Source organism: Panthera uncia (genome assembly GCF_023721935.1).
Source record: "Panthera uncia isolate 11264 chromosome C1 unlocalized genomic scaffold, Puncia_PCG_1.0 HiC_scaffold_4, whole genome shotgun sequence".
Lineage (NCBI taxonomy): Eukaryota > Metazoa > Chordata > Mammalia > Carnivora > Felidae > Panthera > Panthera uncia.
The window spans coordinates 90,765,114-90,784,698 of NW_026057585.1; the positions used below are offsets into that span (position 1 = coordinate 90,765,114).

General features: G+C 55.6%; 1 protein-coding gene across 4 annotated transcripts in view; it reads left to right on the top strand.

The window, feature by feature from the left end:
* CAPZB (capping actin protein of muscle Z-line subunit beta) overlaps positions 1-19,585 on the top strand; it is a 135,027-nt gene that overhangs the window by 106,672 nt on the left and 8,770 nt on the right. For all 4 annotated transcript variants that reach the window (XM_049617942.1, XM_049617941.1, XM_049617944.1 and 1 more), the window contains exons 5-6: positions 11,750-11,891; positions 12,259-12,375. In XM_049617942.1, the coding sequence (XP_049473899.1) occupies positions 11,750-11,891; positions 12,259-12,375 (259 nt within the window). The remainder of the gene's footprint in view (positions 1-11,749; positions 11,892-12,258; positions 12,376-19,585) is intronic.

The window sequence follows — 19,585 nt, forward strand, 5'->3', positions numbered from 1 at the left end:
GCCCCGCGTCAGGCTCTGGGCTGATGGCTTGGAGCCTGGCGCGGGGCTCGAACTCACGGACCGCGAGATCGTGACCTGGCTGAAGTCGGACGCTTAACCGACTGCGCCACCCAGGCGCCCCATACCATTTTTTTTTTTTTTTTAATTTTTTTTATGTTTGTTTATTTTTGAGAGAGAGACCGCGCAAGCGCGTGCATGAGCGGGGGAGGGGCAGAGAGAGAGGGAGACCCAGAATCTGAAACAGGTTCCAGGCTCTGAGCTGTCAGCACAGAGCCCGACGCGAGGCTCAAACTCACAGACTGTGAGATCATGACCTGAGCCGAAGTCGGACGCTCAACCGACTGAGCCACCCAGGGCTTTATTATTATCATTTTAGAGAGAGAGAGAGCACAAGTGGTGGAGAGGGGCCAAGGGGGGGATGGGTGGAGAGAGAAAATCCCAGGCAGACTCTATGTTCAGCCTGGAACCCGATGTGGGGCTTGATCCCACAACCCTGGGATCATGACCTGAGCCGAAATCAAGAGCCGGCCGCTTAACCGGCTGAGCCACTCAGGCACCCCGAACACGGGACTCACATTTTAACAGAAGTTGAAGAGGTGCAGGTGCACCCCGAGGAAGGGAACAAAGTGCTTGCACAATTTGCTGAGTGATGTGAAGGACCAAACCCAGGTGTGGAGGCAGGAGAGCAAAAGAGCCTGACTTTAGATAGGGGGGTACGAGCGTGCGTTGATGATAGTGGGTTTGCCCTTGCGCAGGAGAGTAGCCGGTGTGGTACTTCTGTCCTTGTAAGGCTCGCCCTTGGCTGGCGTCCAGGAGCTTGGTTTTCAGGGAGGGTCCCCACCATTCCCTGATAAGAATGGCGTGTGTTGCTTAAACTCTCTGCACAAACCCTGTGGTTTATGCTGAACTCCTGCTTCGCTCTGGGAGCCTGGAATTTTGTGTGTGCTGGGTAGGGAGCACTCTACCCATAAAAATCCTGGTCACCGGGTCTGATGAGCGTCCCTGTAGACAGCACCTCACACAACTCATTGCTGGAGGAATGGAGCACGTCCTGTCTGACCCCAAAGAGGAGTCACGAGCTCTTGCGCGCTTGTGTCTGGTTTCCTCAGGTCCTCCCCCTCGTGCCTTCCCTTCGGCTGCTTCTGCCCTGTCTCCTTCCACTGGAATAGCTCCTGGAGGGGAGGAAGACTCTGTGCTGAGTCCCGTGAGCCTCTTAGTGAATCACAACCTCGGGTGGTCGTGGAGAGCCCGGGCTCAGCCGTGGAGCCTGGCAGGGGCAGGGTGGAGGGCTCAGCCGTGGAGCCTGGCAGGGGCAAGGGGGGTGAGCCAGTGCTCTGAGCAGTGGGAGTCACTCGGGCTGTGGTTCCTGGGCTGTGGGGTCACTTGAGTGGAGGCTGGAGCAGGGTATGAGCAGTAGTGAGAGGTACCCAGGCCCTTGTCAGGCATGGGCTTTGGGTGTCATTCTCGGTGCACCAGGAAGGGTCTGGAGGGTCCCAGGGGAACATAGGCCAGCTCTGAAGTGCATCCTCAGAAACTCTCCATAAGCGATTTGGAGGCTGAATTGGAGAGGCCTGAGTGGAAAGATCCCACCCCAGACTTCCCTTAGTCTGGCTACTGGGTCCCAACTACTCGTCCCTCAGTCTGGCCGGGTAAAATCTGTAGCTTTAAGGTCACCCAGTGCCTTCCCAGAAACAGCTGGCCATTACCTTCAGTCTCTGGAGTGTGAAGTGGTGGGGAGATAATTCAGAAAGTTCTGGAGCTTGATGAGACCTGGGCCATTTGGTCAGATAGGTCTGAACGGCTCACGATGCGTAAAGCTTTCTGTCCCTGCACCAAGCTGCAGGCCGCGCTCCAGGGACTGCGGGCGAGGACAGGGTTTGTGTCTGGCTTTCCACTTGTCGGCAGTGTAATCAGTACTTGGGTTTTCACATGTATTATTTGTGTCTTCAGCCACGCGTACGGAGGGCCTCTGGGAACCCGCCCTGCCTGCTGCGGGACCCGGACTGCCGCAGCCTTGGGCTTGTGTGCAAGCTCTGGGAGCAGTTAGTGGGGAAACCCGGGCCCCCCTCAGTCGTGCCGTTTTAATTGGCTAGGGAGACGGGCCGAGAGAGAGGCCTGTCTGCCTTCCGGGGGAGCGGAGCTGGTCCGCGTCCTGCCCCCACAGCGCGAGGTTCAGCTGTCCCGTGGCCGCCACTCTGACACGGACACTGTCTGCTGCGGCTTCCGGAGCCCCTGAAGAGAGAGTCTAGACCAGCCTGCAAGCCGCCCCCAGCCTGGAGGCGGCTGGTGGGAGTGAGCCACCCGCCATCCTAAGGCCGCAGCTCAGGGTTTGGCTGCCCTGGCATGCCGTCTGAGTTTCATCTGCTAAAAGGTCAAAGAGGGGCACCCGGGTGGCTCAGTCAGTTAAGTGTCTGACTCTTGATTTCTGTTCAGGTCATGATCTCATGGTTCCTGAGATCAAGCCCCACATCAGGCTCTGCACTGACAGTGCAGAGCCTCCTTGGGATTCTCTCTCTCTTTCTCTCTTTCTCTCTTTCTCTCTCTCCCTCCCCCCCACCCCCCACCCCCCACCCCTCACCCCTCACCCCTCACCCATGTGTGCACTCTCTTTCTGTCTCTGTAAAAATAAATTTTACCAAGAAAATGGAGGAAAGTCAAATGGAAAGCAGGCGTGTGCAAAAAAGAAGTTTGTTTATAAACACAGTCCCCCGAATCAGCATCGGCGACTCTGATTCCTCCAGAAATCTTGGCTTCTGGCAAGCATATGTCACACGGTCACGCTTAGATCACGCACTTGCACGTCTTGGGGTGAAGACCCCCATCGGGAAGGAAGGACCAGCTCCCCTCAGTGATCAAGCTGTGCTCCTGGCTGAGCTGCCTCCCGGACTCCTGGTAGACCCATCTTTTCTGGGAAGCTGCTTTGTGCACGAATGAAGAGTGGGTGGTCTTAACAAAGGCTCAGCCAGCAGACCCTAGCTGCCTTATTAAGGTGGAGGATCCTTCTCTTCTTTCCAGAATTCCCAGTGTGGTGGGCCCCAGCCGCCAGGCCATGCACCGTCGTCTCCTGCTTTCTTTTCCCAGACCAGCGTGGTATACGGTGGTGGTGGTGTGCTTGTGTGTGTTCATCTGAGCCAAATTCAACCTCACGGGTTGAGCCAGGGCCCCTGAGCCCCGCTGCCCGCCTGCACTGCCACGGTGCCCCTTCTACACGGGGCCAGCCAGACCCAAGGTCGGGTCCCAGCGGCCCTCTTCTCAGCCCTGTGGCTTGGGCGTGTTTCTTTCACTCTCTGGGTTTCGGTTTTCTTAACTGTAAAATAACATACGCAAAGCCCTTGACACAGAATGGGTTCCCCACAATGGCAGCCCTTGATGACTGTGATGGCTCTGTGACTCCAGACGGCCAGGATTGTTGCGGGGTTCCAGAGAGCCCGAAGACAGTCACTGTGGCGCCGAGCGTGGACGGCTGGGTCAGATCCCAGAGCCAGATCTGCCGCCCCTGTGGGCGGCACCCTTGTTTCTAGAGAGACCTTCGTCGTGTCTCTGTAAGTAAAAAAAAAAAAAAAAAATTAAAAACCTTGTAAAGAGGCTGTAAAGGGCTGCGGCCGTGGTCCAGATGTGCGTTTCAAAATGCAACTGGCGTTAAAGTCACACGTGCCTAAGCCGATCGGTATGTTTGCTCAGGGGATTGTTGCACCTGTGTGCCCTGGAAGGCATTTCCACAGAATACCTGTGCCGTGTCCACGGGCAGACTCAGACACGTTCGGCAGACCGCGGTGGGAACGGCTGGTCTCCACACACCCGCGGGGGCAGTGGGGTCTCAGCCGCGGGTCTGCCAGCCTGACCCAAGGGCCGGCCTTTCTCCATTTTGTGCAGAGCCAGCTCCAGCCCCCAGGGAAGTGGGTACGGGACTGTGCTCACAGAGCAAACAGGACGTTGCTTTGAGTGCAGTTGAGAGCAGGCCAAGGTTAGGAGGAGGGAGATCTTCCCTTCTCAGCCCAGAGAGAAGGAGCCTCAGGGAGACGAACAGCCCCCCCCTGCCCGGTGGTTTCGTGGATGCATCCGAATGGAGGCTGGTACGCCAGGGGCCGGGGCCGGGCGGGGGAGCCCGCATTTCCCAGACCCTCGTGGTTGTGGCTGTCAGCCTGTTCTGTGGCTCTCTGTGGGCTTTGCAGATGCCGTAGCCGTCGGGCAGCACCCACGTCCTTCTGTTGGACGGGGAGGACTCTTCACCTCTCGGTGGTGGCCAGTTTGGAGCCAACGAGAGAGGAACGTTGGTCTGCACTGCAAGGAAGGAGGCCCAGTTTTAGATGCCTCTCCAAGCAAATTGGAGATTTTTCTTTTTTCCTGGAGTGGAATTGAATTGTTCCCACCTGTGGGTACCAGGTGCCTTCTTACGTTGTAAGGATGTTTAAGGATGATCAGAAAAACAAACTGCTGCTGGTAGCTGGGAATTTTAGTTTCTTTTTTCCGGCTGGGAGGAAACAAGAAGGTACTGTTCTGGGGCCAAACTTGAGCCGCTAGTGAAATGGCTCTGCCTCTGGGTTTCCTTCTCCCTGTCTTTGCCATGAAGTCAGTCAGCGAGCCTGAGGGTTTCCATCTGAACAAGCACCCACATGACCTCCTTGTTACTGTCGTGACCAAGTGCCAGTCACGGTGAAGAGTGTCCCCCCAAGTCTTAACTGCTGCTATGCAGGGAGATCCCAGAAGCACCACAGACCACGGCCGAGACACAAGGGCACAGAGTAGGGAAGGAAGAATCTCCTAGAATCTTAACAGTTGGGGACATTTTAAGGGACAGCCTTTCTGGCTTCAGACAGAATACCAGAAGGATTCCCCTTGTTTTCATTGGACTGACAGTAAACATTTCTATACAGTGTGAACCCTTTGCCTGGCATCTCGGCCTGCACACATCATCTATCCCCTCTGTCCCTCCCTCTCCATCCTGATGGCCCCTTCATCTCCAGTCGGATCGGAGCCCGTGGGAATTCCCACCTAGATACTTCTGACCCCCAACTCGGAAGAAGCGTCCAGACCACGTGCGTCCTTCCAAGTCGACCATCACTTTCTCCACAGAAGGGTCACCCCAGCCGCCAGGACTCTCTAGAGCTGGTTGGGAGAGCTCATTCCCTCAGTTTGGAACTTGGTCCTATACTCCCCTGATTGCACCCTACCTCTGTGTGTATTCCCACATGCAGAGACCTCCGGGAAGGGTGGCTCGGATGGGATACGGACGACAGACAGCAGGCTCCAAAGCCCCACAGATACACTGAGGTGGTGAAGCCATGTCTTTGAGATTAAGTAGAACAGATATGAGTGGAAAGTGGATTCTCAGGCCCAGTGCACCAAGGTCTCAAAAATACAGGACACGGGAGACAATTTTATGACAGTGCGTAAGGAAACACATTCCGGGAGGGATGAGCACGAGCTCGTATGTGTCATCATGAGTGCGGCGTGGTGGCCAGGAAAGCTGCCTCACTCCTGGGCTCCCGAATGGAGAAGCTGCCTCTGCCCCCAGAGCTGTGCTGGGCTCCGCCATACGTTGGTCAACGCAGGGTGCTGACGTCTGTTCTCGGACCCTTACCGAAGGGGATAAGCAAGGGGCCGGGGCTTAAATTCACGTCTTAGGAGGAATAAGATAACGGGAAGGTCACAGCGGAGGAGTCTTGGGGTTTACGTAAGCTATTTTTAGATATTTAAAAGGATTACTGGAGGGAAGAGCATTAAGTTCTTATTTTGTGTGGTTCTGGTGGGCAGTGGGTGGAAGTTTTCACTCTAGCCCTGTGAGAACTAGTCAGACTGTCCAAAATGAAAATGATGGCTTTGGTAAAAGTAGTGAGTTCTCTGTCACTGGAGGCGTGCAAGCAGAATCTTGACCAACTTGATTAAGGTGTTAGTAATGTGCACTGTGGTGCTCAGAGTGTACCTCATACGGGCGCTGATGCAGCCACCAAATCCTGGGCAGCCGAGCCGGATAAGACCCTGGTGAGTCTGTGATCCAGCTGCCTCATTTTGGAAATGGGAAAACAGTCTTTGCACCACCTTGGTGCCAAATAAATATTCCTTGCCTTCTCCTGGCTTATTTAATGAAGCCAACTGCAGAAGGAGGCCCCTCACACTCTAGCATCTAGGGGCCTTATGATGCCCCCAGCTTCTCTGACCTTGGGGGTGATGGCCTGGGCCTCCACGTCAAACATGACATCGCACTGCCAGAGGGCCGCGTCTGCTGCAGCCCCCCGGCCACGTAGAGCAAAAAGAGCACATCCGAGTGAGGCCAACAAGGGCCCGCTCCCAGCAGGTCTGTCCTGGATGCCGTTCTGCTGGGAGGGTCGTGGCGTGTGACTCATTACCTGCCGGGGCCTCTGTATTAGAAGCGTGGATCCGGCTCTTCTCCCCGGGGGCAATTTGAAAGGAAGGAGTGAAAGCCGACGAGGTCCCATCCACTCCAGTCCCGTCTTTCCTGTTACATTTGCAGCCCAGCACTGGCCAAGACTGGGGATTGGGTAATTCATACTTAGAGCTCAGATTCCCGGAACAAGTTTCCATGCTGGGTCTCCATGCACAGCTCGGCCGCACACACTCCGTGAAGCTTCAGGAGCTGAGATGTTTTCTTTTCTTCAGCTTTTGTGAAGTAGGTCATTTTGAGTGTGAAGTATGTGAAGAATTATGTTTTCCCTCTTCTGTCCGCTACGCCTCCACCCAGAAGTCCTGTGGTTGGAGAGTTACGGACTCTGAATCTGTACCCATGACTATGACGTGATTCGAGTGCAAGAGTCATTTGCAGGGAGGACTGATACTGAGCTCTGAGGAGTCGGGCTTTTAGTTGGTCCAGGTTCAGGGATGTAGCTGGTGATAGGGAGTAAACTTGAGCAGATGATGCTTAATTGTAATTGACTGTGCGGATAAATGTGAGCCCACCTGCTGGGCTGGCTGCTTACCCCCAGCTCCTCTAGTGGCGGAGGTGGCCCGTGGTGCCCCGATCTTCTGGACTTTATGAAACCTGGATCTGCCTGTTGTGCTCAGGTACTGGTTTTCAGAGGACCGGACTTAGGGAGCCGGTGCACGGTGGCCCCATCTTAGACCTAGCTGTCCGAATTCTCTGCAGTTCCATTGCCTTAGGAAATGTTCACCCTTCGGACCCCTGGCTGGCTCAGTTGGTAGGGCACGTGACTCTTGATCTTGGGGTTGTGGGTTTGAGCCCCACGTTGGAGGTAGGGTTTACTTTGAGAAAGTGATAATTTAAACAAATAAATTTAAATTTTTTTTTTTTTTTTTTTTTTTTTTTTTTTTTAAGGGAAGGAAGCATTCACCCTTACTGGGAAAGTCTTGGGAGCCACTGAGACCACGGAGCCCTGTGGTGGATGGTGGAAGGGGTTTGCTTTTCAGTGGACACCAGCACAGTTTGATTCCAGCTTGTCATTTCCCCACTGCGGGTGTCCCTGGAGCTTTCAGGGGCACCGCTGCCTCATGGTTCAAGACTTTCCAGGGTGGCTTCTCCCCAGTTCCCCTGCAGAGTGTCCCTGTGTTGTCCCCAGCTAAGACATCATTCATCCCCTTCACCTGAGTCTATGTGGGTTTCAGGACCAAGAAAAGCCTCTGCTCTCGTCTTCAGGCCTTCATGTTTTAAAGTTCTCAGAGCTTGGGGGCACCTTGGTGGCACGGTCGGTTAAGCACCTGCCTGTTGATCTCAGCTCAGGTCCTGATCTCCCAGTTTGTGAGTTTGAGCCCTGTGTCGGGCTCTGCACTGACGGCACGGGGTCTGCTGGGGATTCTGTCTCTCCTTCTCTCTGCCTCTTCTCTGTTTGTGCATGCTCTAAATAAACAAAGAAATTAAAAACACATTTTTTTTAGATAAATAAAGTTCTCTGAGCTGCCCACTTGACCAGAGAGCCCACCGCAGGAACTCTGGGCCTTGCCTCTCGAGCTCACACAGCGGTGTCGTGGCAGTTGGTATGGGGCCCGTCCTCCCTCCCTCCCTGGAGGGCTGGGGCTTTAGAAATGATCAAGCGCTGGCCTGCTCTCGGTCCCGGCACATTGGATCATTCATTCACATTGACGTGCGAGGCCCAAGAGCGGGTCGCTGGCGATGGTAGAGCCACCTTACTGAAATGGCATGTTCGCATTTAAACAATATTAATACTATTTGACTCATTAAATATACAAAGGCCAGTTAAAGTGCTTCCATGTGTGTGCTGTTAGTTCTGGCGGGCGACTCCTCAGATGGCTTTATGTGGTTTCAGACAACATTTTAGCACATTCTTAAAATACCCACAAAAGCCTTTATGTAAAAACTCATAAATGTGAACCACATAAAAATTATTTTTTTCCTGTTTCATGTCATTATGATCAAAGTACAGTAGGTAAGAATAAATTTTCAAAAACTTGTTGAGGTCCCTGTTTAATTAATGCTTCACTCGCAGAGCCAAGCTGTAAACCACGTAATGGGGGGCTGTCTGCATGCCCCGCAGTCACCCCGCCACCAACCTGCTCACCGCGGTCCTTGACGGCACTTGTCGGGGAGGCTGGTGTTTCTGGGAGATTCCGAAACGGCCCTTCTGATCACTCAGTCCTCTGCTCCCTTTGTCTTGGAGCATCAGGTTGGGACTTGCTGGCTCCCCAGTCCCCGGAGATGCCTTTTGGTGAATGGAATGCAGGCCCGTTGTTGACTTGCTGTGTGTTGGGGCCATATGCCTGCAGAGGCCGGGTTTCAGCACGCCTGCCTCACCCCGATGAGGAACACCCCGATGGGAGAGGGAACAGATTCAAAGTGAGGTCAACGGCGTCGCCTCCGACCCTGCTGCCATCGCTTTATTACAAGTCAAATCGACTGTAAGTTAGGATGCTGCCCAATGGACTAGTACCTGGGCTGTTAAAAACAGTGAGAGATCATGGGGCCCTCTGGAAAAGTGCTGGCGATCCTGTGCCAGGCGAAAAGGCCGAGCTCAACGCAGTACCGTTGCTGTGCTTTTCGTTAAATAAAAATTACGCACCCGGACAAGGACTGGAAGGGGATTTGGAAAAATCAGATTTATGGGATAAGTTGATATATGGTATTGTGGGCTAATTTTTAAATTTCCTTGTTTTGTAACTGTTCTTGCAGTGAAGTTTTTAATTTTGGAGAAAGGAATAGCAACCCACATAGGAGTCAGAGTTGTGTTTGTGTTTTTACCTCGTTTGTCTCCGACTTGAAACTTTGTCCAGGTCAGTGTGGCCCAGAGAGGAGGCTGAGGATCCCGGGGAGAGGCTGCCCAGAGTGGGAGCCAGGCCACCGGGCGGGACGTTGGGGTGGAAACGGCCAGTTCCACCGTATGAAACATGAATGTAGAGGTTTTGGTTTCTGGAAGAAAACAAGTCCAAGGGACAGGACCGAGGGGAATCGACTGTAGGCTGCTTGGTGCTGTGGAGGTGGTCTCTACGTGGTGACCAGGGCTGTGAAACCACCAGGGTCTCTCCTGGTTCCCTTCCAGGGCTGCCTGGCCCGCTTTCCCCAGTACGCTAGGGCACAGAGGGCGCACAGCCTGGACAAGACCACCGCCGCCGTCTGGTCATGGAGACCAGGGCCACGAGCCACGAGAGGCAGAAGGGTGAGAATGACTGTGGGCATCAAGCCTTCAGAAGGGATTATCGGCCCCTCCTTTTTGCCAGCGAAGAAAAGCCACAGTTTTTAGAGCTGTTGTTTCTTCCCTTTTGATGTGGGGCCGTGCTCCCCACAAGCAGACCGGAGGGGAAGCCGTGCGTTAGAACCCTGCCCTCCGTCCCCAGCAGGACTGGGCTTGGCGGGGCTCTTCTTCCCTAGTGTGCTGGTGTGCCTCCTGATGAACGTTCACGCTGCAGGAGCCACCAGAGCCCAGGAGAACGGGCCAGAAAGGCTTCCCAAGCCCCTGGTTGGAGCTCACCCGAGCACTGTGGGGGCCCTGTTCTAGAGACCGCTGGATCTCCAGGAAGAGAGGTGGGGCCACAGGTCCTAGACAGGAATACATCTCATTACCACCCCCCACCCCCAGAGAGTGGAGTGTGGACAGAGTAGGAGCAAGACAAGGACCCACTTCCTGAGTGGGGTCCCTGAGTGTGGATTTCTTGGAGGTCGCCTAGGAGGCCTCTGAGCTCTGCCCTCCACCCCCACCCACCCAGGTGTATCTGTGCTCTGTGTTGCACTCGCCTGGAGCCAGCCCCTTCCCGCCCTCCTTGGCTTGACCGTGTGGTTAGCCCTGGCCCAGGGCAACTGGGGGTGTGAATTTCATCTGACGGCTTAATCACAGCGCATCCTGCGGGGAACGAGAAGCAGGGATGGGATGTGATGGCAGCGGCGGGCTGCCCCCTCTGCCCGAGGAATCCCCGCAGGGAGGTGTGAGGGTTGCAGACCTCGTCCGCACCCCTTGGGCACCCGGTGGGCCCGCTGTGGGTTAGGACCACAGCATCCTGCAGCTCAAAGGTAGGAGACTCGTTCTCGTGAGGAAAGGCTGTTTCCTTGCTCCGATTGTTACACTCGCGTGAGTCGCCTGCTGACCTTGGCACCAAAACGTTTTAGTTTGAAATCGTTTCAGATGAAAATTACCCCCCCCCCCAAAAGTACAAAGAACTCTAGTGTCCCTTTCACCCACATTCTCTAAATATTAGTATTAACCGTGTATATTTTTGTCATGTAACAGCTTTGTTGAGAATTCACAAACGTGTTTATTTTTAGTACTTATTTTTGTTATTAAAATCAATAATCATCTTTGGTCAGATTTTTTACTTTCCCGTGGGGTTTTTTTTGGGTTTTTTTGTTTCGTTTTTTTGTCTCTTACCAGTCCTATAAAGTAGGTATTACTGTTCCCATTTTATAATGAAACTAAGGCCCAGTTCAGACTGTCGGTACCTGGTAACACTTTATAAAGAGTTGGCGGGTGGGTAATGTGTGACCACAGCTGGTGATGGGGGGGCCGGGGCCCAGGCCCCTGTGCCCCCCAAGCCTGTGCTCAGCGCCGCACATGTGCTGCTGGCCCTCCCAGCGAGCCCCAGAGTGTGCCTGCCACACCGTGGATGCCGAGGTTAATTGGGGTCAGAGAGGCCACAGACGTCCCGGTAAAGAATGTGCTCTAGCAGCGGGCTGATAAAGAGCGTGCTGGGACGCGGGTACTCACCGCACAGCGGCTGGTGACCCGCTGTGCCCCCGGCCGCCCGGTTCTGCCACGCTGTCGCTCTGGGTCTCCTGGATTTGGGACCCCAGCCTGATGTCGTCCTCTTCCCTTCTTGCATTTGTTCTTAGTTAGGAGATTTTCCACACCAACTCAGACCTGAGGAGGGAGCTCGGGGTGGGGGGTGGGGGTGGGGCTCTGCTGTTTTTTTCTCCTGATCCCCCTGTGAAATAGCCGTCCTGAAAGGGATGTCGAACAGTAACGATTACTCTGGTGATGACCCCCATTGTGCGTCCATTCCACATCACACACTTTGCTGGATCCTTCATCTGGAAAGAACCAGAAGCCCGGAGAAGTTTAGTAAGCTTGCCAAAGACCACAGAGTTAGTATGGCAGAGCTCACACTCCAGTTCAACTTTAGGACTCCTAAGCCCCTGTTCCTTTTGGGACCCCCTCCCCCAAGCACAGGTGCTCAGGACATGTGAAGAGTCAGCCCTGGAAAGCACCGCAGGGAGGGAGGGTCCTCAGTTCCAGACAGAGCTTCAGATGAAGCTTTGCCAAATGAACCCCTGGGCTGATGATCTGTAATTTGACGGGCTTAACATCTAATGGGCACGTGGGCCTGTTTCCGGCAGGTATTTTGAAGGCGGCGTCTCATCAGTCTACCTCTGGGATCTGGATCATGGTTTTGCTGGAGTGATCCTCATAAAGAAGGCTGGAGACGGATCAAAGAAGATCAAGGGCTGCTGGGACTCCATCCACGTGGTGGAAGTGCAGGTATGGCCCTTCCCCCGCCACCTCCCGGCAGAAGTTTCTTGAAGTGGGGGGGATGCTGTGATATGTGAAGCCCTGTTCAAGCCCTGTTCACTCCTAAACGCGCCCCAAAGCCACTTAGTTCTATAGAGAGAAGTCAAGATTGCAGTAGTCCCTGGTGCTAAAGATCCCAAAGAACTGAGTGCACGTGGTTGTAGACTCAGTCCCTTTAGAAGCCAGCTGGGATTTTCTAAGAAGGTCATGTGCTCGTGGCACAGGGTGGTGGGAGGGACACGTTCGAATGTAGAATGGCCCTGAGTTCAGGGGCCGCTTCGGGCTCTCCTCAGCTCAGGGTCGCATCTAGGGTCCTGATGTCCGTCTCGTCCTGCAGGAGAAATCCAGTGGTCGCACCGCCCATTACAAGCTGACCTCCACAGTGATGCTGTGGCTGCAGACCAACAAGTCGGGCTCTGGCACCATGAACCTCGGAGGCAGCCTAACCAGACAGGTAAGAGTTGCCGGTGCCCCGCAGGGAAGGCCTGGGGCAGCCTCTGTGCCCGCGGGGACCTCCCCACAGGCCTCTTGGTGATTCCGGAGATCAGGTCTTGGAAGGGTCTATCTTTTTGCCAGGGTGTTTACGTTGAAATGCTTCTGTGATGTTCAGGACAGATTCCTGATAACACTTTAGAATGGGAGAATGTCCCAGTTGTGACTCAGGTCCCGTGTGAGGACTCTTGGTGGCAAGTACAGCCTTAAGCAAAAATGAAAACGAGGCGTTTTGTGTGACTGAGAGATGTCCGGGCTTCGTTTGGTGTGACCGGGCCTGGGGCGTCAGGACTCCCGTGTCTCCGCATGGGAGCAGGCGGCCTCTGGCTTACATCTGGCGGCGGGCAGTCCGGGGGGAAAGAGCTTCCCTTTCACAATAGGTCTCCTCTAACCCCAGCAATGTCTCACTGGCCTCGGCCACCTGTGTCCGTCGCAGTATCATTTCCCAAGGCTGGGGGGGCGTGAAGCAGTCTGGCCAGACTTCAGGTTGGTGGTGGTATAGATGGAAAAAAGGGTGTCTGTTTCCTGCAGTAAAATCTGGCTGCTTTTCGCCATGGGGGGAGGGATGGCTGTGGGCAGGCAGGAGACTCTGGCGGAGAGGTGCTTTGTGCAGAGAACTGACGGGCGTTATCTTGTACACGGAGTGACGGCAGAGACAGCGGGTTGGCGACAGGCTGCTGGGGACGGTAGCCAGTGTGTCCAAAAAGGAGAGAAAAGGCTGTCATAAAAGCTAAGAGGATCCAGGAGAGGACATGCCTACCTTAAGCATCTAAGCGGGTTTTGTGGCCGCCTCGTGCGGGTGCCCAGTAGTGACTGGTGACCAGCAGGCACTGGGGGGAGCCTGCTGTCTGCTGAGCTCTGGCCCCCGCCCTACACGGCAGCGCTCCGAGCACAGACCTCGGTGATGCTCACCAGAATCCTTCAGTGCGGGTCCAGGCAGGGTGCTTTTCGAAACTCCAAACATGCCTTCCCCTCAGAAAGAAAAAATGAGGACGTTTGGCCAGAGCAGTCAAAAAGCTGCCTTAGTCACAGGATCTTGACATTGGAAGAGTTGAGAGGTCACCTCCCAACCTGACAGGACACCTGCCGCACTACTGGGCAGAACTAAGGAGATTGTCCACTCCTTTTACGTCGGCCTCCACTAAAAGTGGCATCCCAGGGGGCGCCTGGGTGGCTCAGTCGGTAAGCGTCCTTCTTCGGCTCAGGTCGTGACGTCACAGCCCGTGAGCTCGAGCCCCGCGTCGGGCTCTGTGCTGACAGCTCAGAACCTGGAACCTGCTTCGGATCCTGTGTCTCCCTCTCTCTCTGCCCCTCCTCCTGCTCACTCTCTGTCTCTCTCTGTGTCTCAAAAATAAATAAACTTTAAAAAAAAAAAACAAACACAAAGTGACGTCCGAACAGGAGCTCTCCTCCAGTACGCCCAGGATCGCTTCGGCTGGCACGTCACGAGCCCACAGGTGCCCCCCTACCCCTCTTCCTCCCACAAGCCACCGAGGGCCCGGGATTTCCTGTCGTGCTCTCGTGCACTTGGCCTTCTTTCAGATGAGATTTTACACTTGACCTCACTTTTTGGGTTTTACCCATTCTCTCGACACTCGACGTTCAATCCTGGTTTCAGTTGTCCAGGTGTTAGCCCTTCCTTCTGGTTTTGTTACTTGCACATGAACCACGATGACTGTGGCTTCCCTTTGAGCTCGGGGCCAGACTCAGAGCCTTCCAGTGTGGCTGCCAGAGACTCCCTCAGCGGAGGCATCATCTATCTGATAATCATCTTTCCCACAGTCCTTTTTTTTTTTTAGGGGGCGTCGTGGAGCCAGCCGTACGTCCAGTGTGAGCCAGGGCTTCCTTTTTTTTTTTTTTTTTTAAGTGTATTTTTATTTGAGAGAGCGAGCAAGTAGGGAAGGGACAGAGAGAAGGAGACAGAATTCCAAGCATGCTCTGCACTGCCAGCACAAGAGTCCGACATGGGGCTTGAGATCATGACCGGAGCTGAAGTCGAGAGTCGGACGCTTAAAGGGCTTCACCCTTTCAAAGCGAAGACCGTGGAGCAGTCTATGGCCGAACGCCACCTGCCGCTTCCGCCGGGCTCCGTGCCTCCGGGGGGCCGAGGGGCTGCGGGCGTGGCCACGGCTTCTTCTCCTCGCCCTCACCGGGGCTCACCACGTCTGTGTACCTCCGGCCACGAACAGCCGCTGGCTCGGGCCATCTCTGCAAGCCCTCCTCGGCAGCCCGAGGGCGTCCGCCTTGCCGCCCACGGCCCACTCCCGGCCTCACGTCGGCAGCACCAAAGAGCTCTTCGGACACGCAGAGATCTTCGGCCCTACCCGGACCCGCCACGTCGGGATCTGCGCTCAGCAGAATTTTCCAGGGAATCTGCGTGCACATGGACACTCGACAGTTCTGTCGTGGGTGAGGGTGGTGCCCCACGTCGCCAGCGAGCGGCGCCCTGGACACTGGCAGGGCGTCCTGTAGCTCAACTTGCTCGGGCCCTGTCCACCTGGAGATGGCGTTAGATCCCAGCAGGTAGGGGCCCAGGCCGCCCCCGCAACAGGTGTCTTCAGATGCCACTTGCAAGCCACCTGTGCTGGCTGACCAGCCACATGTCAGCAGTTTCCATAAACCCCTCCTTGGGTTCGATTAATCTGCTGGAGTGGCTCCCAGAACTCAGGAAACCCATTTACTCGTTCGAGCGCCGGTTTCCTACAGAGGATATTAGAGGATACAGATGGACGGCCGAATGAAGACAAAGCAGAGGGCGAGGTCTTAAACAAAGGGGCTTCTGTCTTCTGTCCTCGTGGATCGTGAGCTTGGCGCCCGGCATGGCGGCACTTGGAAGCGTTCTGTTCCCCAACCTGGAAACTCTTTGGCTCTCCCTCCTTCGCCCCTGCCTGGAAATCGGGGGCACCGAAAGATCCCCTGGCAACCAGCCCCCATTTTGAGGTGCTTTCCAAAATCTCCTCCTTAACATAAGCCCGTTTCACCTGTATGGCTCCCAAGTGATTTCAGACGCTGAGGACAGGAGACCAAAGACCATTACGACAAAAGACGGTCCCACTGTGGCTCAGGAAATTGCAAGGCTTTGGGAGCCACGAGCTGGGAGCCGTGGAGGAAGACTGGTGTGTATGAGAATTATATTTAGGTCACTGGAATGAAAGCATCGATTTCTCACAGAGCAGAATGTCGCATCTGCCACGTGCCTCTCACCCGCCTGCTGCTTAGGTGTCCTCAGCAGCCCGTGTCCCAGATGTCCCCTCCAGGTGTGTCTAGGTGACCTGGGAGCTGGAGGCTGGGAGTTGCTGCTTCCTGCAGAGCAGACTGGGCCGAACTGGCACCTCAGATGCCACTTGAAGCCTCTGCGTGTAGGACCGTCAGCCGCCCCACCTGGAAGAAAGGCCTTCACCTGGAGCTGGTGCAGGGCAGTGGGGTGTCTCTGTGTACAGGGCAGAGAAGGGGCGGGCGCCTGGGTGGCCCCGTCAAGTGTCCAACTCTTGATTTTGGCTCAGGTCATGATTCACGGTTCCTGGGATCGAACCCCGCGTGGGGCTCCATGCTGAGTGTGGAGCCTGCTTAAGATTCTCTCTTTTCGCTCCCCCTCTGCCGCTCTCCCCCGCTTGCACGCACACGCGTGCGCGCTCTCTCTCTCTCTCTCTCTCTCTCTCTCTCTCTCAATTAAAATTAAAAACAAAAAACCAAAAAAAACCATCCTGAGATGTCTTAGGAAAAAAAGGGGCGGGGTCGAAGAGAAAGGGCAGACCTGGTAATACCTGGGCTCCCTGGGCTCCCAGAAGTCCGTTGGCAGCAGTGTGGTGGTCTTGAGAACGCCCTCCGGAGGGAGCCCTCTTCCGTGCAGAGAACCTCGCCTCTGCCCCGGCCAGGAGTGCCCGAGGGTCCCTTTCGACAGCAAATGATTTTTTAATTTTTTTTAAAATAATTTTTTTAATGTTTGTTTTTGAGAGAGAGAAACAGAGTGTGAGTGGGGGAGGGACAGAGAGAGAGGGAGACACAGAGTCCAAAAGCAGCTCCAGGCTCTGAGCTGTCAGCACAGAGCCCGGTGCGGGGCTCGACCTCACGGACCGTGAGATCATGACCAAAGCCGAACCAACTGAGTCATCCAGGCGCCCCGTAATGTTTTAACGTTAATAACTCCAATACTTTTAATAGCCGTATTTGATAGAAAAAATAGATTGCGGAAAAGATGGATTTAGTGATTCACGTAGGTTTGTGGGCTCGTGGGCTCAGCAGAAAAGTGCGTACATGCATTTGAAAGAGGGCAGGGTGGACGTTTTGTCAACATGCCTGGGATGCGTCCCAGGGCCTTAGACCAACCCCCCCACCCCATGCTAAGCCTCCACGGACTGTGCCGAGTAAGAGGGGCCTGAAGCCACCAGGGATCTTGGGGGTCCCCGTCTCTGGCCCCTGGGCGGGGCTGTCCCCACTCATCTCAGACCCGAGGCCCGTCATTTTGCGTGGAAACAGGCCCTTGTCCTCCAGGAACCTTTGGCGGGGAGGGCAGCTGAGCCCGGACGGCCAGCTGTACCGCAGCCTGCCTCCCCCTCCCCCTCCCCCTGCCACCCGGGCGACGGTGGAAAATCCTAAATCCGTATCCGGAGACGGCTTCCTGCACCACTTACCGCTCCAAACTGTTTATAATTCCACTGGTTTACAGCGACCCGGACAAATATTTAATCCTCAGCCTTCCTGGTAGTTTCGGTCGGAGCCGCCAGCCCACGGCCAGGGCCTGGTTCCGGCTGGCCGCGAGCGGTGCCTGCTGCCAAGCCACACGGGCCTGATGAGTGGCTGTCCTCAGCCCGCCAACCGGGGCCGCAGGCCCGTTTGTGTCGCCTTGTGCCCTCGGCCTTTAATGAGGAGATTCGTGCTTCTGTCATCCTAACGGCCAGTCGCATAACTCATCCGAGGTGCGTTAAAGCTGGGGCCGGTTTCCAAGGTAAGTAACTGAGAGGAGGGGCAGGGCCTCGGCCAGGGAGACAGGTCTCGGCTAATGATGCGTGGCTTCCGAGCAAACGGGAAATGAGGGCTGCGGGTTTAGCTGTGTGTCCCAGATGAACCTCGGGAAAACGTCCGGTTGCCTTGGATCGGGAACCAAGGGGTTCCAGGAAAGCTGGTGATAAAGAGTGGGCGACGCATGGTGCTTTGGGGGGCTGCCCCCTTGATTCGATTGTAAGCGAGGTGGCGTTCCCCTCCCTGTTTAACCGACAGGAGGAGGAGACCGACGTTTGAACTGTTACGTAATGTCCTCGTGCTGATTTGTCTAGTAGGAGGCGGAGTCAGATTTGTCTGTCTAGAAAAAAAAAAAGAGGGCTGCCTTGTACCACGCTGTACTTTCTGCTCTTAATCTGTCCTCTGGGCCCAGCAGCCAGGAGGTCAGTCGATGAGCTGGTGTCAGCCCCGAGGCTGGTAGTAACAAAGAAGAACAAGGCAGGAGGGGCGGGGCGTGGGTGACCCGTCATGACGTGAGCGATGGGGTCAGGGGAGGCTTCCTCATTTGAGCTCCTCTACCAAGCCATGCCCGCGGTGACCAGACCCAGGCTTTCCCTCTGGACGCTAGGCCTCCCCGCGGCCACACACTCACCCCTGCCTCGTGTGTGTCTGGAAGGAAGGACCCGTGTCACCAGGCACCCACCCTACAAGCCATCCCGGCCAGTGGTCGGGAGCACTCCTCCACAGAGGCCTCCAGGGGTCCGTCCCCAGCTTTGGAGGCTTTGCCCCCAGTCCTCTTCTCTCTCAGTTTGGTGGCTGGGAGCGTAAGTGCAGGACTTGGAGAGCTTCCTTTTTTGTTTGTTTTTTTGACGTGTATTTTTGATAGAGACAGAGCGTGAGTTGGGGAGGGGCAGAGAGAGAGGGAGACAAGAATCCAAAGCAGGCTCCAGGCTCCGAGCTGTCAGCACAGAGCCCGACGCGGGGCTCGAACTCACAAACTGGGAGATCAGGACCTGAGCTGAAGTCAGCTGCTTGACCGACTGAGCCGCCCAGGTGCCCCAGAATGGAGAGCTTTCTTTAAATCGTTGGTGAATTTAACAACGGCCGCCTTTCCCCCCTGCTCACAACACCCAGGCTGCAGAGGCGCTCCGGTGGGCTCAGACCGGGGGCGCACGAGCCTGCGCTCCCTCGGCGCCCTCTCCCGTCACCTTCCCTTTGGCCCTTCCTTGCCTCCACCCTCCCTCCGCCTAGCAAGGCCTCCTGGGGACAGGGGCTGGAAGGTGGAACAGGGGGAACAAGCGGCGGCTGGGGGGCTGGGGAGGAAGGGTGCGCAGCCGTGCTTGTGGGAGCTCCTCACAGCCAAATCGTAAGGTCCTTCCCGGGGCGGAGGGCGGAAGGTGCCCTCTGGCCGACTGCCACCTGGGCCCCAGGGGGAAGGCTGTGGAGCAAGTGAAAGACGTTGCAAGCCAAGTACCAACATGTTGGAAAGGAAGCTGCGTTGAGAGGTCACTTCTCCTGTGTGACAGCTGGAGACGTGGGCAAGAGGCAAGACCATAAATCTCTGGAAGGAGATCCAAGGTTTCCGATCCGGGGTGGGCGCAGATGTTCGTTTGATAGTTTTTTCGGATTCCAAACATTTAGAAACGAAGGTGGAATGTTGTGTCGAGTGGGGGGATCAGGCGGGTCCTTTGCAAGCTGAGCTCTCTCCCCACTCAGATGCAGGCGCCCTATGACTTGTCTTTAAGCCAGAAAACTCCAAGGCAGTCACCTGCCCTTGTGTCACGGCAGGGACATCCCCTTTGACTTGAGCTTGGCAGTTGGGCCGGGCGGTATGTTCTAGCAGGGGAACGAGGCCCGTGGCGTCTTCAGGAGGCAGGCGAGCACGGCCCGCAGCTCAGGGAGCACTCGCTTGCTTCTTTGTGCTCCGTGAGGTGGCCTGGATCAGCACTGGGCGGGATCAGCTTCTAGGGACAGTCAGGCAGGAGAGGAAGGGACTGGAGATCCGCAGGGGGCCCTGCGGGGGAGGGAGGTGGATGAGGTGGGGTACTGTTCGGAATTTCCGAGCCCCGGATTGTGGTTTGTCTTTGATTTTTCTGGGAAAGAATGTGCATGAAGTTGAGCCCACGGAGAGGTCTCATGGAAGAAAAACAAGCTTCAGGATTGTCCAGACCTGGGTCAGTCCTACCCTGCTCCCTTACCAGCTGTGTGATCAGGACAGTCCGCTCCCCTTCTCT